The sequence below is a fragment of the Capsaspora owczarzaki genome (genome assembly GCF_000151315.2).
Source record: "Capsaspora owczarzaki ATCC 30864 unplaced genomic scaffold supercont2.4, whole genome shotgun sequence".
In the NCBI taxonomy this organism is placed as follows: domain Eukaryota; class Filasterea; order Ministeriida; family Capsasporidae; genus Capsaspora; species Capsaspora owczarzaki.
Genome location: NW_011887295.1, coordinates 1,664,229 through 1,684,794, shown reverse-complemented (window position 1 = coordinate 1,684,794; position 20,566 = coordinate 1,664,229). Strand labels below are relative to the sequence as shown.

At 54.8% G+C, this 20,566-nt stretch overlaps 6 protein-coding genes across 6 annotated transcripts; 3 read left to right on the top strand and 3 right to left on the bottom strand.

Moving 5' to 3' along the window:
* Positions 1-5: 5 nt before the first annotated feature.
* Positions 6-1,556, top strand: CAOG_03317 (GTPase 1). Its single transcript, XM_004364099.2, has 3 exons — positions 6-389; positions 487-585; positions 663-1,556. Exons 1-3 carry the CDS (start codon positions 243-245, stop codon positions 1,494-1,496), a joined length of 1,080 nt encoding a protein of 359 aa, XP_004364156.1. The 5' UTR covers positions 6-242; the 3' UTR covers positions 1,497-1,556.
* Positions 1,553-2,629, bottom strand: CAOG_03316 (eukaryotic translation initiation factor 1A). Its single transcript, XM_004364098.2, has 3 exons — positions 2,475-2,629; positions 2,007-2,236; positions 1,553-1,859 (listed from the first exon to the last, which is right to left on the bottom strand). Exons 1-3 carry the CDS (start codon positions 2,562-2,564, stop codon positions 1,616-1,618), a joined length of 564 nt encoding a protein of 187 aa, XP_004364155.1. The 5' UTR covers positions 2,565-2,629; the 3' UTR covers positions 1,553-1,615.
* Positions 2,630-4,120: 1,491 nt separating this feature from the next.
* CAOG_03315 (hypothetical protein) lies at positions 4,121-9,448 on the bottom strand. Its single transcript, XM_004364097.2, has 32 exons — positions 9,399-9,448; positions 9,045-9,246; positions 8,853-8,924; positions 8,705-8,776; positions 8,547-8,615; positions 8,409-8,480; positions 8,263-8,328; positions 8,088-8,159; positions 7,946-8,017; positions 7,770-7,868; positions 7,618-7,689; positions 7,467-7,538; positions 7,307-7,378; positions 7,164-7,238; positions 7,021-7,092; positions 6,872-6,943; positions 6,726-6,797; positions 6,584-6,655; positions 6,432-6,506; positions 6,285-6,356; positions 6,132-6,203; positions 5,988-6,053; positions 5,812-5,892; positions 5,660-5,725; positions 5,531-5,599; positions 5,394-5,459; positions 5,233-5,307; positions 5,089-5,160; positions 4,953-5,024; positions 4,772-4,864; positions 4,469-4,701; positions 4,121-4,385 (listed from the first exon to the last, which is right to left on the bottom strand). Exons 2-32 carry the CDS (start codon positions 9,212-9,214, stop codon positions 4,222-4,224), a joined length of 2,619 nt encoding a protein of 872 aa, XP_004364154.2. The 5' UTR covers positions 9,215-9,246; positions 9,399-9,448; the 3' UTR covers positions 4,121-4,221.
* Positions 9,449-9,697: 249 nt separating this feature from the next.
* On the top strand, positions 9,698-11,798 carry CAOG_03314 (WDR13 protein). Its single transcript, XM_004364096.2, has 3 exons — positions 9,698-9,837; positions 9,971-11,478; positions 11,587-11,798. Exons 1-3 carry the CDS (start codon positions 9,740-9,742, stop codon positions 11,778-11,780), a joined length of 1,800 nt encoding a protein of 599 aa, XP_004364153.2. The 5' UTR covers positions 9,698-9,739; the 3' UTR covers positions 11,781-11,798.
* Positions 11,799-11,877: 79 nt separating this feature from the next.
* Positions 11,878-15,166, top strand: CAOG_03313 (poly(ADP-ribose) glycohydrolase). Its single transcript, XM_004364095.2, has 6 exons — positions 11,878-12,186; positions 12,332-12,469; positions 12,615-14,289; positions 14,424-14,587; positions 14,673-14,846; positions 14,959-15,166. The coding sequence occupies exons 1-6, from the start codon at positions 11,925-11,927 to the stop codon at positions 15,117-15,119; spliced, it is 2,574 nt and encodes an 857-aa protein (XP_004364152.1). The 5' UTR covers positions 11,878-11,924; the 3' UTR covers positions 15,120-15,166.
* CAOG_03312 (hypothetical protein) lies at positions 15,040-20,310 on the bottom strand. The gene is made up of 3 exons (XM_004364094.2): positions 16,606-20,310; positions 16,106-16,447; positions 15,040-15,595 (listed from the first exon to the last, which is right to left on the bottom strand). The coding sequence occupies exons 1-3, from the start codon at positions 20,287-20,289 to the stop codon at positions 15,491-15,493; spliced, it is 4,131 nt and encodes a 1,376-aa protein (XP_004364151.2). The 5' UTR covers positions 20,290-20,310; the 3' UTR covers positions 15,040-15,490.
* Between the last annotated feature and the right edge of the window lie 256 nt (positions 20,311-20,566).

Genomic DNA, 20,566 nt, shown 5'->3' with positions numbered 1-20,566 from the left:
ATAAGAAAATGAATGGAAATGTTGAAACGAATAGAGAGATGCGAATATTCTAGCTGTAGATCGAGCTGAAAAAGTCGTATGTTGATGAAGAAGGGGTTTCGGAGTTGATTTTGTAGTCAAACACTGAACTTCTCAGCCAGTCTCTCTTTGACATTTACTGCTCACTCTATTGATCACCATTAATCATCATCATCCTTCCATCTGGATCAATCTGGACAAAGCAGCGGATATCACACACAACAATGGCTGCCGCCAGATTCCGCACCGTGTTTGACGTGTCGGGACTGGCGCGACCGAATTGGTTCCCAGGCCACATGGCGCGCGGCATGCGTGAGATTGCGCGCAACCTGCAGCACATTGACTATGTGATTGAGGTCCACGACGCTCGGGTAATAACAGAGCGATTGGACGAAGCGATGCAGGCTGCAGGAGTTGTTGTCGTCGACTTCATCGCGCGCGCAAAATGGCCTTCTTTTGTCACCACAGGTTCCCGTCTCGGGTCGCAACCCACTGCTCCAGGCGCTGCAAAAGCCATCCACGCTTCTGTTGAACAAGATGGATCTCGGCGATCCGGCCGTCAACAAGGTACGCAATCTCCCAAAGCATGGTGTTTTTGGTCATCACTCTCACCCCCTCAAGTCTTTGCTCTGGACATCTATCAGATAGCGAAGGCTCGATTGCATGAAATCAATCCACGTCACAACGTCGTGTTGACAAGCGCAACGCTGCGGCTGGAGCGCGCACTCACGCTCGTCGTCGACCACATTTTGGCAAACGTGCCGGCCGAGCGCGCAGACAAGGACGGCGAGGGCATTCACGCAATGATTGTGGGCATGCCGAACGTGGGAAAATCGTCCACCATCAACGCGCTGCGCAGATTGCTCACGGGCGAAGGTGCACGCGCCAAGGTTGGCCCCATCCCCGGCATCACACGCGCCGTCATGCAGCCGCTACACATTTCGCGTGATCCCAAGATTATGCTGATTGACACACCCGGTATCATGGCACCACACATTCCAAACGTCGAGGTCGGGCTCAAACTCGCCGCAGTCGGCACATTTATCGATCACCAGGTCGGAGAGGCGTTGATCGCCGACTACATCCTGTTCAGCCTCAACCTGCGCCGCAAGTTTGACTATGTCAAGCGGTACAACATGGACCAGCCGTGCGATGACATTAACGTCTTCCTGTCTGCACTTGCCCAGCACTCTGGACTCGTGCTCAAGGGAGGCTTGCTAAACACGACTCTAGCAGCTGCGCGATTCATCAAGGACTACCGAGAGGGAGCGCTCGGGCGCTTGACACTCGACGATGCTATTGTCGAAGGAGGACTTCCTGCTATTGTCGCCGCACAAACCGCTCAAGCAAGCAGTCCAAAGGCGAGCGAGCAGGCGCGTCTTCCTCCGCTGGACGAAGAAAACTGGAATCCTGTCGACGCCTTCGATCGGTTACGGGCAGAAGAAAAGCGCCTCCGGGGCTTCAAGCGAAGGCGATGAGACGTGTTGTGCGCAGGCGCCTTGGAGAATCGAAAAAAAAAGAAAAGAAATAAAAAGAGTATTGTTTGTTTTTTCTTCAACTGAAACTCAACGTTAACAAAAAAAATGCTCCTGTGCAACTATTGGTCTTGCTCGTCATTATTGCCATCGTCGTCTTCATCGTCCTCGTCATCGTCCTCGTCTTCAGGGTCGACTGGACCACCGTAGCGACGGCGATTTGGGTTTTGGAAGAGATCATCGTCATTTTCTTCGTCGCTGTCATCATTCTCGTCTTCATTTCCATCTGCTTGGGCCTCCTTTCGGACGGATTGTGCTTCAGCAGATGCCGGAGTGGACACTGGCGCGTCTCGGAATCGTTCCGGCCTACGCAACAATTCAACAATTCGAGGGTTCGAGTTCAAGTGAGGTTCAAGTCGAAAGTTCCTCCCAGTCCTACCCTCGTTTGAGTTTTTATCGATACTACTTTCATCCAATCAGTGCAGCGAATACTGCTACTACAGCAGGCTGTACCAGATTGCCATGGCGCGGAGTTCCTTGAGCTGGTCGGGGTAGAGTACGTGGTTGATTTCCGCCTGGACGCGGAGGTTGAGCTTCTCGCTCCCTTCGAGCTTCTGGGCAATGAGATAGTCTCCGCGCTTGATCCAGATCTTCTTGCGGAACTTGGTCGGCATCATGCAGAGTATCCGCTGGCCGTCCGGGAACTCGACCTCGTGGAGATTGTTCCCGCGCGTCGCAATGACCTGCATGGGTCACCAGCACAAGCACGCGCAACCACGTCGTGAGCAACGAGTCAACAGTGGCAATGTGCGCCTCGAGCAGTCGTCGGCTTGGGTCTCAGTGAGTGTAGCCGTCTGTTTGGTCGAGGCAATGATGCTGTAATCGTCGTCTCCAGTCATCAAACGCCATTCCCACCGACAACAAGAGGGCAAGCAACATTACAACACAAAAGCAAGCCAAACATCTTCAAGGAAGACGCACTCGGACAATATGCTCGTTGGGGCCGGATGGGACGGGGAGCTCGTCCAGCACCTCGCGAGCGACATACTTGAGCTTGGTTGCCGACGACATTTTCTGGGATGTGTGAAAGAACAACAACAATAAGAAAGAAAGAAAGAAAGAATGGCAACCTGGAACAGGAATTACATTCAAAAAGAGTGAAAATGGAAAGCGAACAAAAGGGCAGCGTCCAAAGACCGAAAAGCTGAACGCTGAGCGCTGTTCCAGCCTGGGACGAGTTGCACAAACCATAGAGTCTGCATTACTGTACAACAAAGGGCAACGAAACAGCAACACGGAATCTATGTTCGAATGAAGCGAGGAATGGCCGCTTGGAAGGCATGCGGAGGAGCCGCCAGGCCTTTGCTTCGCCAGCGCTCGAGCAGCAACTTTTCCGCTCTCCGAATCTAGCACGCGAATGGAAGCGTTGTCCCAAAAGTGAGCATACACAACAGCTGAACAACAGCTGGGAAAAATAAAAGAAGAGCACCGAGCCAACAAATTCAATCAATCGCAACGCTTAGCTTACATAGAGCGCAGGAACATTGTCCCCCTTCTCGGTGAGCAATCCAGTGTGGATGGTAAACATGGTGCTCATATTGCCAAACGCAATGTCGGTGAAGAGACGATCGCCAACAACCACGAGTCGCTCTGGATCGCATGTTGGAAAGTATCTCAAGACGTCCATTGTTCCCAACGGTTTCTGTGCATCGGAGGAGGGGGAGAAGAGTGGAGGGTGAGTTATCGGAACGAAATCAAATGCAGCATCAAACACACGCCAATCGCGGTACCTTTGAGCCATGCCGTACTACAGGAACCTGAAACACTTTCTCGATATGTTCAGCCTAGCGGAGTGTGTCAACGATATTGTAAGGCATGGGTGTTTTTCACCAGCTCAAAACGTTTTTCTTTTTTTCTTTTTTTTTTTCGCAAGCAATCGCAGAAGGGCTTCCACATTGCCACTCAAAGCAGGGGAAAATAGAGAATTACCTTGGCATAATCCTTGTCGTCGATCGATCCTGGCTCATTGGAGAAAATCACGACGTGATCGCGTCCAAACACGTCCAAGCATTGGTTCCATGAAGCCTAAAAGAGCGCACCCAAACCCAGCGACGAGTTTGACCAAAACAACCCAAACCAACACGAGTGTTTGAGCGAAACTCAGAAAAAAAAAAGGACTCGCTTCTCAGCATCAAAGAACGCCCACGAGTGACACTGAGAAGAAAAGTGGGACGTTGTGAGAGACTGACTTCGAGCGACGGAAACAACTTGACTTCGTACGGCGCAGACAACGTGTTGTCCTTGTCAAAGACAACGCCCTGGCAGCCAGCAGCGCGGAGAGCGGCAAAGTCGATTGCCCGGATGTCTGTCCAAATGCAACGCCACACACAGTTTCAAGTCGGCAGTCAGTGTAGGCCGGCCAGCAGAGCGACCTTTCGCCGTCATGTCCATCGTGAGTACTCATTGTCGAGTCCATTTTGGGCGAGGGGGCAGGGGAACACACCGCGAACAGAGACGTGCGGCACTGCGAGCGTCGGTCGCTGGAGCAGAATGTTGGCAGCGACGCGAACGCCGACCGGATTCCACCACTGCGGCATTGCAAAGAAAGAAAAGACTGAGAATGGAATGACAGACACGGAGAGCGTGGATTGCATTTCATTGCACATTAATATTGACAAAGTGAGAGGCGGCAACAGCACTTCAGACGCAGCATCTCAAACACAAAACACTACAATTCTGCGCGCGAGTCGCTCGTGGTGCACACCCCCGCATGCAAAACAAACCCAGAGTAGCATTCTGTGCAATTCGTAGAAGAATCGCAGCGCAAGCAATGTGCGCTACAGCAAGAGCCGGGACCAGCGCCATAACAGGTAGCACACGCGAAATGGCACTCTGATCAACTCGGAAGTCAGTCACATCATCACCTTGCTCGCTCAGCGACTCTGCAACTCGGTTTGAAATCCTCAACAACATACCCATCAGTCCAGTGTATCCCGCTTGAACGTAAGAGTAGGTACTAGGAGGCGCTTCAGAACTAGACAGCAAATTGGGTTCCAAGTGAACGACCTTCAGCATCGTCAGCCCTTGAAACAACCCCGGAGGCAACGTGACCAGAGCGTTCTCAGACAGGTCAACACGACGCAGCTTTGTCAATCCATGAAATAGCGATGCTGGAACAGCATTCAACGCGTGATTTCTCGTCAAAGAACTGCTCGCGATCTGACAAATGAGTGCCCAATCGCGGCAAGCAATTCAGCGTCGAGGATGAAAACGCTTACAACGTGGTCAACTGCGTCAGCCCAGATAAAGCTTGACTAGAGATGGTGGTGATGGACGAATAGTACCCTCTGCTATTCCGACTTCTGATTGACCTGCCACCCAAAAGACAACGGGGGAAAACTTAAAAGTGTACATCTCGCCATTCGCCGTGCTTGCTTGACTCTCTCGTCAGTCACTTACAAGGATTCGAGACTGGCAAGACCGGCAAATGCATGCGAAGGGACGACACTTGCAGTAGCCACTTTGACCTTCCTGTTAAAGGCCAGTCATCTTAGCATGCAGCTGAACATGGGGTCGTCCAGCAAAACACCCTTACAGGTTCAAAAGATTGGAAAGTTGGGCAAACACTTGCGTGGTGGCGGGCGAAAACTGGTCAATGACAAGCTCGCTGACAAGTTGTGGAAAGATTGTCAGTCCAGTCGGTTAGAGCAGTGAACGCAATGAAACAAACACACTGTACAGTTCAGAGAGTCGAGGCAGTCCACCAAAAGCATGGGGATCAACAACGGTATCCGGCGCGATTCCCAACAATGTCCTTCAAGCCAACACAACAAAAAGTGAGCGTTTACAACAAGCGTCGGGCATCGCTCTTGCGCATAAACGAGCCAACATGTATCATACAAGGAAGTAAGCGTTGGAAGATTGGCAAAGGACGAATCCAACTTGGAGACGGATCCATCCACGCTTCTGCGTTACAGATTCAGTGACGATAACTCAACGCAGCACACAATCGCGATTTGCATATTCGGATGTCGTACAGGCTAGTCAAAGACGGCAAGTTTGCAATGGCGCTCGTGGAGATTGGGGCTGAGCGTACCACCAAGGATCTATGGCCAGTGTTGAGTGTGAGTTTGCCAAACTGAAAACCAAATTCGCCACAGTCGTACAAGTGTTGCAGCGCAGGGAGCCCATCGATCAATTTAGAGGGAATTTTGGTTTGAGCTTCCAGTGTCCTGTCGTACGAGAATTAAAAACAATGAGATGAGATTCGGCCGAGGTCAACAATAAAACCGAGTTGGTGAAAAAAAAAACGGCATACAATGTCTCCAATGAAGTCAGGCCTTGCAACGCGCTCTCCGAAATTTTTTCCGACAACTGAGAGAAGCTGTCGATGATTTTCCTGCGGAACAAGAGCACAGTTGTAGTTGAGCAAGTGTAGGAGATTGTCCTGTGTGGAAACAAAAAAAAACCACATTCAGTCGTCAAAGGGGATACAAGGTCTTTAATCTGGGCAGATTCGCAAAGCCAGCAGCGGGTAGGGACGTCAAAAAGTAGACATATCTGATGCAAGGCAGCAACAACAGCAGAGACTGAGGCCAAATCCAGCCTTCACAAACGAAACGCATGAGCTGATCTTACAGGGTACTCAAAGACGGAGTTGCGGCAAATAATTGGTCTGAAACCAAACCAAGGCTTGGGATCCAAAGCGATCTTGAGATGCGTTCCATGCAACAGTGAGATGGGGGTGGAATCCCGCAATGTAGTACACTCCAAGCAGCACCGGGCACTTACAGCATTGTCACACCTTGCAAGCCCACAAATGCGTCCGGAGCAATAGTCGTATTTGGCATGAGTGACAATGACCTGGGCGAAGGAGTGCTGTTAGATGAACCCCCGCAAAAAGCCCGCAAAACCAATGCTTGAAGGCCCGCTGGTTACAACGTGCGAAGGGCTGGAAGCTGGGCAAAGGCGTTGCTCTGCACACTCCAGATCGGGTGTTTGCCACCGAAATAACTACCAACCAAGGAGCCCACCATGATGAATGTATCAGTGGACCAAGCAAGTCGTCTCTGCCAGCTTTCGAGAATTACAGGGTATTCAGAGCACCAAGACCGGCATACGTGTGACTTGGAAGTGTCGAGAGCGGATTCCCGTACAAGCTCCTGTTGTCCAAGTCGTAAGTACGCAGTGTCAAGGTACTACATCGAAAAAGTACAATCACAAGTCACGGACAGTTTGCGCAAGGACTCGAGCCCGGAAAATGCATTTGGAGCCACATTTGAGATTTGAGCGTTGGCTGCATCGCTTCGAGCATCCAAGAACGGCTGTCAGCGGTCTGTCGGCTGACTCATAAAGCAAATGGCACCAGTATCACATACAGTTCAGAAAGCGCGCTCAAGTAGGTGAATGCGCCGGTCGGAATCAATGTTAAAGGAGAACTTGACAAATCCCTAAGAGGACGATCGCCATCCAAGATCAGCGCAACGCCATTTCAAAAACAAACAGGTTGGCTTGTTGGCGGATTTACAGCAATTCTAGCCGAGGAACCGCCGCAAAAAGCTGGCTCGAAAGCGAATTGAGCTCTGAGATGGGCAGTTTCCTGTGGTTCAAAGATTGCCAGCCACATTGGAATGCCTGCGTTCGAGCCACAATGCGTTGGGAAGCACTTACAATGTGCGAAGCATTGGTGTAATGCCATTAAAAGCCAGAGGACCAACAGTCGCGTTTGGTCGATAAGAAAGCGAGCTGCGTCAATAAAAGGTGGCAGTGAGCAAAAGTTGGATCGTAGGTCGCAGCGCATACCGCAGCCATACAGTTCAGTCACCGCGCCAAGGTGGGAAAATGCATGATCGGATATACTTTCAATCGGATTGCCAGCGAGATATCTGCAAGTGGAATTGAAAAAGACACACACACAAAACAAAACAATCAGAATGCTGCCAGAGTATCGATGGCATTTGCCACGCTCCTTACAATTTGGGCAAAGCTGAGAGGCCAGCAAACGTGGAGCCAGATATTGAAGTCAGTCGAGTGTTGGAAATGTCCCTGTTTGAAATGTGACGCCGGAGATGAATCAACGCGTCAGCAGGTTCCTCCAAAGAATCATGACGTCAATGGTGTTTACAAGCTCGTCAATGAGGTAAGGGTCTCGAATGCATTGTCCGCAATGCTGGAGACTTGACTATTTTTCAGATTTCTATGCAATCAAAACAAGGGGGGCGCACGTGAGTGACACCATCGCTGAGCGCTTGCGTGCTCTGACAAAGAAAAACAAACATGGATTTGATTCCGGTCGTGAGGTGCAGGAAGGCACCAGGCGGAATCGACGTGAGAGGCGAATCATTATCTGCGGGATGATGCGACCGCCCGAGAGACCTGAGCAGAGAAATACAACTGGGCAGGTCAGTTGTGTCTCCAGTCCAATAGCTCAACGCTGCCTCCCTGTCACTGACAGCCATCGAAGGTCGGTTAGCGCCTGGAACAGCTGATCAGTCCTTGCATTCAACTCGACCACGGGAAGAGATCTGACGGGGACAGTCGTTCAGCACAAGGCGGGACGAGTTGGAACACCGCCATTCCTCTCATCGAACATACAGCCAGGTGAGACCAGACAAATTGCTGAACGCTTGCGCATCAAGCGTTGCACATGGAACAAACCCCATCGACCTATTTGTGCACACGCAAGTCGAATCGAACGCATCGAACGTATCGGCATTAGGGGTGTGCCGGCATAGGGTGTCTGCATCGTTCGAAGAAGGGAGTTTCGTACAGTGATTCTAAACAGGGTCCGACGAAAGCATCCCGTTCAATGACCTGAATGGTTGATGGGAGAGATCTACCAACAAGGAGCGACACGATAAGTCGACATGCACACAATCTTCCGTGCGGTCGTGTAGTGGCGAATTTCGTTCTTACAAGCTACGCAGACCGGTCAACGTGCTGAATGCGTTGCTTGGGATGGTTGTGATGTTGGTGTCTGCCAAATTTCTGAGCCCCGGAATCGACACATGGTTAGTTTGCGCTCATTCGATGCAACTCAAAAAACCCCTTTACAAGGTGCTCAAAAGAGGCGTGTGCAAGTGGAAGCTTGGAATCGCGGTAATCGCATTCTTGCTCAAGTATCTGAACGCGCAAGGTCGGTGAGCCAAATGGACAGGTGCAACGGTCGTCGTCGTCTTTCTGCATAACAACACAACAGGGCCACTACGCACAGAATTCGCAGCGTGCTCAGACTGGCAAAGGCGTCGCTTGGGACGGAAGTGATGGACGTGTTCCCCAAATACCTGAGAAATCGTCGTGACGTGAGGATGAGCATCGGTTTGTAGCGACAGACAGCCGAGAAGTCTAGTTCAAACTGACAAGGCTTGGAGCATGGTCAAGTCGCGAAAGGCATTGCTCGGGATGGATGTAATCAGAGTGTTGCTCAGATTTCTGCAGAAATTGGCGAACAAAACACAAAGGAACAAAGAAAGCATCAGCACAACGTATCACCCGCAACTTACTGCACATCAGACATCAAACATCAAAACCAGCTTCCTTTTTCGGCTTTACAAGGTGAAAATCGCATGGGTTGGGTAAACGGATGGGACAGATTGCAGGCTGAGCTGGCAATTGGTGATTTGCGAACCAATGCACTCGCACACGTCGCATGCGTTCAACGCCAGGGTGCCGCCCAGCAGCGCCAGTATCAGCAATGGCTCTAGAAGCATGATTGGACGCATCAGGCTGAGCGTTCGTCCTCGTCGTGCCTGCCCTGCAACAAGCCAAATCAGTCAAGATCGGGTCCAACGATGGTGTCAATCTGTCATCCCCAAGCATTCGCTCCAGCCGCTCCATTGATGTACGCTTGCACAAGTGTGCGTACGATTGGGAGCAAGAAACGGTGCTTGCTCAAAGTGCTCAAACCTGTGGTATTCGGGAGCGGGATGCAATCGCAAAAACCAACCGTATGAAAGGACGACTGAGAAGTACAAGTATGGGCAGGTTGCGTTTCCCTTTCTCAGACAGCAACGTCAGAATTGAACAGTCCTTTTCGCACGATACAAGGCGAGCGCGCGCTTTCGTCGGGGCTCATGAACGGAACACTCCAAACAGCTCAGAAACCGCAGCAAGCCATCGCTCAGTTCCAAAATCACCTTACCTTCCGTCCTCGGTCATTCTAGGAAAATCCTGTGATGTGACTTCATATTCCATCAGTCTACTTTTTCTTTTCGATCGAGTCGTTCTTGTGACGGAAGCTCATTCAGATGGAAGCAGTGGTCCAGCAAGCCACAGCGCTGGATCGCTTATACGCGCCTGTGCGCTGCCGCAGCAACCGCGCCGCCGCCATGGCCTACCCACTCAGGTACTCTACAAACGCCAACCCCAACAATTGATTGGGGGCCTCACTTTGGTTGGTTTTTTGCTATGGCTGGCTGAATGAATACTAAAAGCCTTGGTTTTGTCTTGGTTTTTTGTCTTTGGTGCTTTTGCTGCAGACGTGAGGCGCTGCTGCAGGCGCGGCTCAAGACATCCAAGGGCACGTCTGCCAACGCACTCGGACGCCTGGACTACCTCATGAAGCGCGAGTCGCTGCTGCATACGCAGTACGGCCAGGCACTCGTCGAGTCGGGCGCAGTCATGCATTCCCCGCCGTCGACCATGTCTGCGTCCGTCAGCTTCCCGTCAGCCTCGTCCAGCATGATTGCAACGGCGAGCCAGCTGGTCGCAGGGGCCATCCCGGCCTTCCGCGGGCGGGCGTCGTCCAACTCGTCGATTACGAGCGACGCGAGCTCGGTGACGGTCCGATCCACCTCGTCGGGCAGTCGCCTGGCAAACCGTGGTGGTGCACGCGGAGATGATTCCTCGTCGTCGTCTGCCTCAGTCGCAGCAAGTGGCGAGCAAGTCTCGGCCGCCGAAGAGCAACAGCTCATTGCCGCTCGCCTGGCCGCTTCGTTGCGTCCTGGCGCTTCTATCGCGCTGGGGATGCCTGCAGGTGGGCCGTCGGCGCTGTCGTCTCTCACCGCATCGTCGTCAGCCGAGCCAAAGCGGCCTCCGGCACCGGTTGGAGTGTCCCGATACACCACCTACCAACCGTACCACGTCTTTTCGCATCACTTTGCGTCCGTCATGTCTGTCGCTTTTGCGCATTATGATCGGGACTTGATTGCGCTCGGGTCAAATGACGGCTCTGTGAGCGTGTGTCGTGCCTGGAACGACCCAGGCATTGTGCACATTCTGCGCCACGACTTGGCGACAACGCGACTGCCCTCGGGCACAACTGCCGCAACCTTCGCGTCGCCGCATGCCGTGACAGACGTGGACTGGTCGGCCACCAATGAGCACGTTCTCTCTTGCTCACGCGATGGCACTGCCAGAGTGTGGGACTTGGTCTCTGGAAGCTGCGCGCGCATTCTCGGCGCCCCCTCGGGTCCTGCCATCACTGCCGGTCGGTTCCATCCAGTGAACAACAACATGATTGTGCTTGGTAACGCACGCGCCGGCGTTGAGTTTTACAACATGTCGACGGGCAAGCCATTCAAGGGCAGCCAAGTGGCCGTGAACGGCGCCGTCAAGTGCTTCGAGTTCAACCCCAACGGCTCCTTCCTCTGGGCGGGCGATGCCCAGGGCAATGTCACAATGTTTTCCGTCGACATGGCCAGCGGCAAGCTCGTGCGGCTGTGCAAGACCACTGTGGGCACGACGCCAAGCCAGGCCGTCACGAGCATCCGTTTCCGCGCCGGCTCCAGCACGATTCCCACATCCTCTGCCTCGTCGGTCGCTTCTGCCAGTACCGTCACGGCGGCGACTACAGCAGAGCAGCCGTCTCTATTGCTCGTCAACTGCCGCGGCCAAAACGCGGTGACCTTGTTTGCCGTGTCTGGCGGCTCCAAGCCCGGCCTGCAATCCATCCGCACCTTCCCGGTGCCCAACCCCGACCTCGATTTGCGCAGTCGCTGGAGTCCATTGCTGGTTGCCGCTGCGCCCGGCAGTGCCGATGTGTTTGGTATGTTGTTGTTGTTATTGTTCTTGTTGTTGTTTCGGAGTGTTGTTTTGGCACTGCGGTTTTGCAAAAAAAGACTCACTCGACACAAATCATCGTGTTGTATCACAGCTTCCGGAAGCGAGGACCACGCCGTTCACTTGATCAACGCCGGGGCAAGCGAAAACGAGCCAAAGTTGATTGCCAAGTTACAAGGGCACAGTGCACCCATCCTCGACGTTGACTTTAACTATGACGAGAGCTTACTCGTGTCTGTCGATGCAAAGGGCATTGTTCGCGTCTGGAAGCGCGGGCGACAACAATAAACACTGCTGTTGATATGACTTGGATAACTATCATCAAACACAAACAATTTTGGCGGGAAAAACTTTTACTCCTTTTTTTTTTTTCCTTTTTTTTTTTGGATTTCGTTTTGAACCAGCAACAACCAAACCAACAACAACAGGAGAATGCGCTCGGCACGAGGATCTAACGACAGCGATCGGTCTCGACCAGCTGCTGGTGGTGCTGGTGGTGGTGGTGGTGGTGCTGCTGCTGGAGGTGGTCGAGAGCGGTCTCAATCACCCTCATCATCAACCCGCCAGCCGTCCATCCTGGCTGCATTCGGCATCCACACGCGACCCACCAGTGGCACCACGACGAGCAGCAGCAACAGCAACAGTCATCACAGAAGCACGCAGTCCGAGTATGGCCAGCGCGAGACCAAGCGAGGTTGGGCATTCAGCATGATCAATGATCAATTGAGAGGGCAGCCGGAAGCGTTTGCCACCCGTGCCCCCTCCCTCCTGCTACAACTTTGCTGACTTGACTGTGTACAATCTTGTGCTTTTTTTTTTGGGGGGGGGGGAACACCTAGCGCGTCTGGAGTTTGACGATTCGCCGTCGTCGTCCGTGTCATCTTCGTCGTCCGCGGCGCCAAGCGGCGGTTCTGATCGTGCTGCTCGGCAACCTGCTGCGTCTTTCACGACCCAAGACCGATACGTCGCTCGTGGTGGTGAGAACCGATGATTGTGTCGTTGATGCAGTGAGGATGGCGAGGTTAGGGGGGTTATGGGGGATCGTACTGATATGCGAATCGTGCAATTCGTGCAACCTGATTCAAAATTTGGTGCGGACGCGCGCCGTCTGATGGCGAACAGATGGTGCAGATCGATCACGCACAGCTCGCACAAATCAAGGCGAGGACGACCGCCGCAGCAGCGGTAGCAGCAGCGAGCGAGGAAACAACCAGCAAGCAATCTACTCGAACAATTCATCATCCCGATCGGCTGCCAAACCGGCCATCCGAAACATTGCGCAGGCGACCTCACGGCGCGCAGTGCAACAACCTGCCTCGACGAATCGTGGTGCTGCGACCCACGCATCTCGCTCGGCGCAGAACAGGATTGAGATTGACCAGATCGACGAGGACGCTGCTGCTGGAATTGTTCTCGGCGACCCTCGAGCGTCTCAAACAATGGTGCTTCCAAGAGGCGACAGCGATAAATTGGAAGAGTTGTTTGTCACGTCAGACTCGCAGGCTACCCTGGTGGACTCGGACACGGAAGCCATGGCGCAGGACGATGACCCGGACGGCACACTTGATTCGGACGATCTGATGATGGACGATGAGACCAGCCTCTTGCTCAGCCGCATTCCCAGTGCTCAGCTGGAACGATCCTCCAAAGCAACGGTTGTTGCTCCGCCCTCCCCCGAGCCGACCCCGGATTCTCTCCGCTTCCCGCGACTATGCAAGCAACTCCAGGCGATTCCACCCTCCCAGCCCGTGCCAATAGCGTCCACAGAGCATGACGTCCTGGTGGATTTGGCAGCCCGCTCGACCAGAGGCGCACGACCGGTGCCGTCGAAAAACAAGGCCTATGTGGACGCGTGGGATGCAGACCACGTTCGACTGCCCTGCTCGCCCGAAAATCTCTACCCGCTGCCTCGCGCTGCAGGCGAGTCGACATCCGCGCCGCGTCGCGTTGGATCGCGGTGGGACATGATTGTGGATGCGCTCAAGCAGCCACTCGGCTCGACGTATGATCTCGAGGAGGCCATCCTCACCTACAACCAGCGCTATGCCAACTACTGGAACTTTCGCGGCTTGCACGATTTCTTTGCCAACGTGGCAGAGGATGATGAAAAGCAGGTCTTTTTCGCAACCACGCTGCCGTTCATGGTCGACTTGGCGCTCTCCATGCCACAAATCTGCACCGCGCCGATTCCGCTGCTCAAGCAGCAAAAGACCCATGCCGTCACAATGAGCCAACAGCAAGCAGCGTGCTTGCTGGCGAACGCATTCTTCTGCACGTTCCCTCGGCGAAACACGACCAAGGACAACTCAGAGTACAGCAACATGCCAGACATCAACTTTAACACGCTGTTCGCCTCCGTGTCACGATGCACGCGCGCCCAGGCTGCCAAGCTGCGCTGCCTGTTCCACTATTTCGAGCGCGTCAGAAAGCAGATGCCGACCGGCACGCTGACGTTCGAGCGGCAGTTGATCACTGCTAGCTTTGATTGGGCGTCGTGCACCTCCACGCTGACAAAGCTGCTCGTGCGCACCACCGGCACCATTGAGGACGATGCGCCAGGTCTTCTCCAGCTCGATTTTGCAAACAAGTGCATTGGTGGCGGTGTCATTGCCGGCGGCGCCGTCCAAGAGGAAATTCGCTTTATGATTTGCCCCGAAATGATTGTTTCCTTGCTCATCACGGAAATTCTCGAGGACAACGAGTGCCTGATTATGACTGGTCATGAGCGGTTTTCCAACTACACTGGCTACTCGAGCACTTTTACATGGGCTGGTGATCATGTTGACACCACAGATCGGTAAGAATTTTTCGATTCATTTTTGGTTTATTTTCGATGGTCTTTGTCAAACATGCGACCACTAACGTTTTCAAAAAACAACGCCAATATTTCCAACCCAACACTCTCTTTTGTTTTTCAACTCTTGTGTACAGCGACGACTGGGCGCGGCGAATGACTCAAGTGGTGGCAATTGATGCGCTGGTGTTTTCGTCCTATGCTCGCCAGTTCAAAGAATCGCCTCTCGTACGAGAACTCAACAAGGCATTGGTTGGGTTTCTGTCTCCGCTGCCATCGCCGCTGCCCGCCATTGCAACTGGTAAGCGAGTTCGCTTTTTTTTCTTTTCCGCAATTCTTCCCTTGCACCCTCCACTCACTGCGCACGCACTTTGCATCCGCCTCAGGCAACTGGGGCTGCGGCGCGTTTGGTGGCGATCGCCACATCAAGGCAATCATTCAGCTCATGGCAGCAGCAGCTGCACGACGGGATGTTGTGTACTTTACGTTCAACGACCCAGCCCTCAAGACCGACATGATACGCTTCCACGAGTTGGCGTGCGCCAATCAAGTCACTGTCGGTACGCAGCTCATGTCGTGCCGCCAAAAAAAAAAAAGATGAAAAGGCGTTGTTGTTCGCTCACACTTACTTGCGCCACACACACGCCGTCTCCCTGCTTTCCAACCATGTAGGGCAATTGTACTCTGGCCTGTTGTCGTATGGCGGCTCCCTCGTCCCAGGCTCTGTGACGCTCAAGAAGCGCAATCTTTTCGACAAAATCTGGGGGTTTGTCCCGATGCCAGACGACGACGAATCGAACGGCACTCTCAACTCGCTGGAGGACGATGCTTGATGGCAGTGTTTGTCAAATGAATTGTTTTGAGAACAAGAAACAGTGTGCCAAAGAGAAGAAAAGGTACAAAGAACAAGAAAGCGAGACAGAGAGAAGAGAGAGGAAAAAAAAAAAAAAAAAAAAAGACCTCAAAAAAAGATACGGCCATCACTCGAAAACCAGCGAGGTTCGCAAAGTGCGGACGAAAGGGCAAAAAAAGGAACACGAACCAAGTGCATCAAACTACACAAGCGGAATGAACAACAAAAACCGAGAGAAATCAAAAGGAAACCCAAAACACAAAAGCGGGCCGATCCAAAAAGAACAAACCGAAAAGAAAAGTCTGCGTTGTTTGCTCCCGCTTCTCTGATCATCAGAGTGGAACAAAGTACTTAGTAGCGCGCACGCTTGTTGGGATCGGAGTAGTTGCCGGCAGGGCCCTGCGGAGCCGCCGACTGCTGATAAGGTCGCTTCATGTTTTGGCGAGGCATCGTTTGCTGTTTGAAGAAGAAAAAAGCAGTGTGCAGGGTAGGGGGGGGGGAAGGAGGAGGAGGAGGATTTGGCAAAAAAAACAAAAAGCAAGAATGACACAAGGGTCATGCCAAAGAAGAGCGAAACAAGTGGAAGTCCGAAAAACAATCAGGACGGAAAAAGTCAGCAAAGAGCGGGAAAACAAAAAAGTAGAAAAAAAAACCACGCACCCCCGACGAAAGATACAAAGCCCGAATTAATTAAAAAAAAAAAACAGGAAAGTAAAAAATAATAATCAGAAGAAGAAGACGAAGAAAAAGCGCGGGATGAAAACCGGGTGAAGCAGGAACGAAAAAAAAAAAAAAAAAGTGCCAGAAGAGAATCAATAAATAAAAATGGTCAGACAAGGGCTGGCGCCGACCAAAAACGCCCCAACAAACCCGACTTCAACCGCCACGCCAAATCACACTCGGCCACACTCTCCCCACCGCCTCTCATACCCACATCACCAAAGCGAGCAAAAGTGTTTACGATACCTCCGTTTGTGGGGTTCCATACGACAGTGCAGGAACGGCACCAGGATACTGGTGCGCAGCAGGTGCATATCCGGCAAGTCCTGCTGCACCAGGGGCGGCAGCTGGCTGGGGCAGCCTCGAGTAGTTGGACACGCTTTGAGCGCGTTCAACAGCGGCGGCGGCAGCGCTGATGGCCGCCGGCCGTGCAGAAGCAGCATAGGAATGCTGGGTCGGGGCAGCTCCCGCAGAGTATGCCGAAGCACCATAGCCGGTCGCAGCAGCGGGAGTAGCGGCAGTGCCGTTTTGGGCATAGTAGTTGTTCCAAGCTGCGACGGCAGTGTTGTAATCGGAGGTTCCGGCCTGCTAGAGAAGCGCACACAAACCAAAGTGGGGGGGAGGACAATGAAGCAACAGGGACATGGTGAACAACAAAACGTCAAGAAAACTCGAGGAAGAGTCGCTCCACAAACCAAATCCAATCATACCAAATCAAATCAAACAAAGCCAATAAAAATACATACAGTGTCGTAGCTGCTGGCAGAGTACCCGTACTGCGAATAGTCGGCAGCGGCAGGCGCCGCGGCGGTCGCAGCGGGGGCGGGTGGGTAGGAAGAGTACAGTGCTGCCGGCTGCGCCACACTCGAGTAGCCAGTCAGCGGGGGCGGAGCACGCGACGCGGCTGCCGCGGCCGCAGCAGCAGCTGCAGCGGCAGCTTGGCGTTGCTGGTGTTCCGCCTGGGCAAACTGGTGCTGTTGCTGTTGCAGCTGTGCCTGTTGCTGGGCAAGCTGCTCCTGCTGGCGACGAAGCTGCTCTTCTTTTTGCTTGTACTCGGCCTCCTTCAGCGCCTGAGCGTCGCGCTGCTGCTTGAGCCGATCCTGCTCCTCCTGCAAGCGCCTGCGCTCCTCAAATTGCATCTGTGGATCACCGTGGATGGGTGCCGGCGGGGCATACCCGGGCGGGGGCGCGCCATATCGGTCGTCGAAAGGTGGTCGTTGGCCGAGAGCGGACGGGGGCGGTGTCTGGAGGTGGTGCATTGGCGGGTTGCCGGCGGGACCGCCGTAGGGTGCGCCGGGGCCTCGGCGATGGTCATAGGATGGAGCGCCAATCTGCGGTCCTGGTGGCTGATCCAAAAGACCGCGTTGAGGCAGACCGCCGTGTGCGTGCGGGCCGGAGGAAGGAGGCCCGTTGAAGCGAGGGGGCTGCGCGAGCGGCGGCGGTGGTGGTGGTGCGTCAAACTCGGGTCGGCCGCGAGGGCGATCGTCGTAGCGACCCGCACCCTGGTGGTGCGGCGGCCGATCATCGTAACGCGGTGGCGGAGGGCCGCGTTGCTGGTCGTAGTCGGGACGACGAGCGGAATAGCCGTCATCGCGACGCGCGGATCCCGGGCCAGAAAACGGCAGGCCAGGCGACGCGTCACGACGCGGGGGTGGGTGAGCATGGTGCGGCGCAGGTGGTTGAGGCGGGCGTGAAGAAGGGTGCTGGGGTTGCGGCGAAGCAGCTGGGGCATCTCCGTGCAGGCCGCGGGATGCAGGCGGTCGAGATTGGGGAGTTGCCGCAGCAGGCGCGCTCGAAGCAGCGGCAGCCGTAGGGGCAGGGGCATGGGCATGGGCATGGGCATGGGCAGAGGAGGGCGTCGACGCGGAATTTGGTTCGGCAGCGGCAGCCTCGGGCTTGGGCGCGGCCGCGGCATCTGCATCGGGACGACGGTAAGTCTTGTTTGCGTGAAGAGGCGGGCGTACCGAAGGCTTGCCAGGTGGGCCATTCATGTCGCGCGGGCCTCGATGAGGAGAGGCGTCGCGCTCGTCGCGGTAGTGCGGAGGGCCATCTCGCTGGAAGGGGCCATCGCGGGGGAACGGGCCGTCTCGGGGGAACGGACCATCACGGAAGGGGGGAGCCTCGCGATGCGGACCGTCGCGGCGCGGGCCATCACGGAAGGGGCCGTCTCGGAAACCTCCTTCCCGGAAGTGTGCGTCACGCGGGCCGCGGGGAGCGTCACGGAAATGGGGGTCGTCACGATAGGGCCCGTCACGGAATGGGCCATCACGGAATGGGCCATCACGGAATGGACCATCACGGAAAGGACCATCACGGAAAGGACCGTCTCGGAAGGGGCCATCGCGGAAGGAACCGCCACGGTAGTCATCGCGGAAGCCAGGACCATCACGACGATCGCGGTACGGACCGTCACGGAAGTGCTCATCGCGCGGGAAAGGACCATCGCGGTGGAACGGACCGTCGCGCGGGAAGGGTTGCCGCTCGAAGGGCATGCCAGGCGCTGCGCCAGCAAGACCGGGCTGAACGCGACCGCCGGGTGTGGGGAAGAGGCCGCTGTTGCGCTGAGAGCCGCGTCGGTCGCCAAACGCCAGACCCATGATGCCAGATTGGACAGGCGCTGCTGACTTGCAAGGATTGCCGAACGAGACCTTGAATTCCGAGCCGCGAAGCTTGTAGCCGTCAAACTGGGCCTGGGCGCGCTCTGCCTCCTCGATGGAAGCATAGTCGACAAGTGCGTAGCCGCGGTTGGCGTTGTGCGAGCGAGCCAGCATAATTTGGCAGTTGCGAATGTGCTTGCCAGAAGGATCGAGCAGACGGCTCAAAATGGCATTGTCAATCATTTCGGTCGGGAGCCCGTTGACAAACAGTGTGCGCGACTGGAGCTTTGCCAGGGATGCGGCCGAGGCATCAGCCACGTCTACACGGATGGCGCGGTTGTTCAGTTGCTTGACCGCCAGGATTTTGCGGCTGTCGACGGCCAGCTCGCGTGTGGCAAACTCGACAAAGCCGTACCCTTTCGAGAGACCCGTGCGAACATTCATGACGACAAAGCAACGCGAGATGGCAGCGGGTGTCGTCGAGGCGGGCGTCTCGGGCGCGGTTTCAGTGCTCTCAGGCTCGGCAGCAGCAGGAGCAGCAGCAGCAGCAGGCTCTGACTTTGTTTCTGCAACTGCATCAGCAGTCTCTGCCGAGCCATCGACCTCGGCAACATCCTTGGCGGACTCGGCGGCATCCTTGGAAGACGAGTCTGACTTTTTGCGGTCGCGTCCAAACTTTCGCGGCTCGCGGCCCGCGACGATGGAGCGGGTCACAAACTCGCGCAGCCGTGCGGGGGTGACATCCTGTGCAAGATTGCCGATGAAGAGCAGGCTGTCGCACGGGGGCCGTTCAGCGGCGACGCGTGGAGTGCCTTCCATGACGTGGCCGTCCCACTTGGCAATGAATGCTTCGGACAACTGACGGGTGCGGAACAGAACTCGTGCGCGCTTCTCTGAGGCGAAATACTTGAAGAAGAGCACATCATCGGCGGCATTGTCGGCAAACAGCTTGGTGCGCAACGCCTCCTCGCTCAGCGCAGGCAACCCGGACAGCGCCACCAGCCGCTGGTTGTGGAATTCGGCCTTGAACCGCTGCAACGCGTCCTTGGCCTCGCCCTCTGCCATACTGTCCAGATGCTGGAGAGCAAAGTCGGAGGGTGTCGATGACTGGGCCGAGCCGCCAGTGCTGCTCCCAGAGACGGTGCGAGCACGACCACCAGCAGCAGCAGCCGCAGCAGAGGAATCGCTTCCGCCAGCAGCCGCGGCCTTTGCCTTCTTGGCTTGTAGTCGCTTCTTCTTCTTGCCAGACTTTGTCAAGGCAGCTGGCTCTGTGGCATCTGCAGCCACGCCAGACGCAGCTGCAGCCGATCCAGTGGCGGTCGAAGCAGCGCTGCTGTCCTCTTCGTCGTCGTCGTCAACCTCCATCTCGTCCGCACCGCCAGCAGTCGTAGTAGAAGCAGCAGCAGCACCAGCATCAGCACCAGCAGCAGCACCAGTCTCATCCGCCGCATCGTGATCGTCATCGCGTCGTTGCTGGGCGTAGAAAGCCGCCTCTTGCGCGTCGTGATCGTCCTGGTCGTCCGCGTCGTCGTCGCCCTCGTCGCCCTCCGCATGGAAGCCGCTGTGGGATTCGTGCTGCTCTGACTGGCTCTGCTCGGGCGCGTCCTCGTGCATGGCCGTGGGCTCTGTCGCGGTCGCAGCACCATCATCATCAGCGGCAGAACTGCGATCGCTGGTTTCCATTGCGTCGCTCTGTGTGTTGTTTGCAGCAGCTTGTGCTTCAGCTTCAGCGGCGGCGGCGGCCTGTGCTTCAGCGGCAGCAGCAGCAGCAGCAACAGCTTGAGCAGCAGCCGCAGCAGCCTTGGCTTGTTGCGCCTTCGTCAACCGCGCCATTGAAACAGCAAACAAACAAACAAGGGAAAAAAAAAAAAAAAAAAAAAGTGAGCTGCTCAGACAAAGCAAGATCATTGAAAAGGCAAATCAAAAAAATCAAAAATAAACAGCAATTCACTACAGCATCGATAGAATGGCATACCAGATATCCAGTCGTAGATGTTAGAAAGAAAGAAGCAGTCTTTGTTGTTCAGTCGCCATTTCGAGTTTTGGCTTTGGCTTTGTGCTTTGGTCCACTTTGAGGCGAAAATCCTCCACAACATACTCAGATTGCACT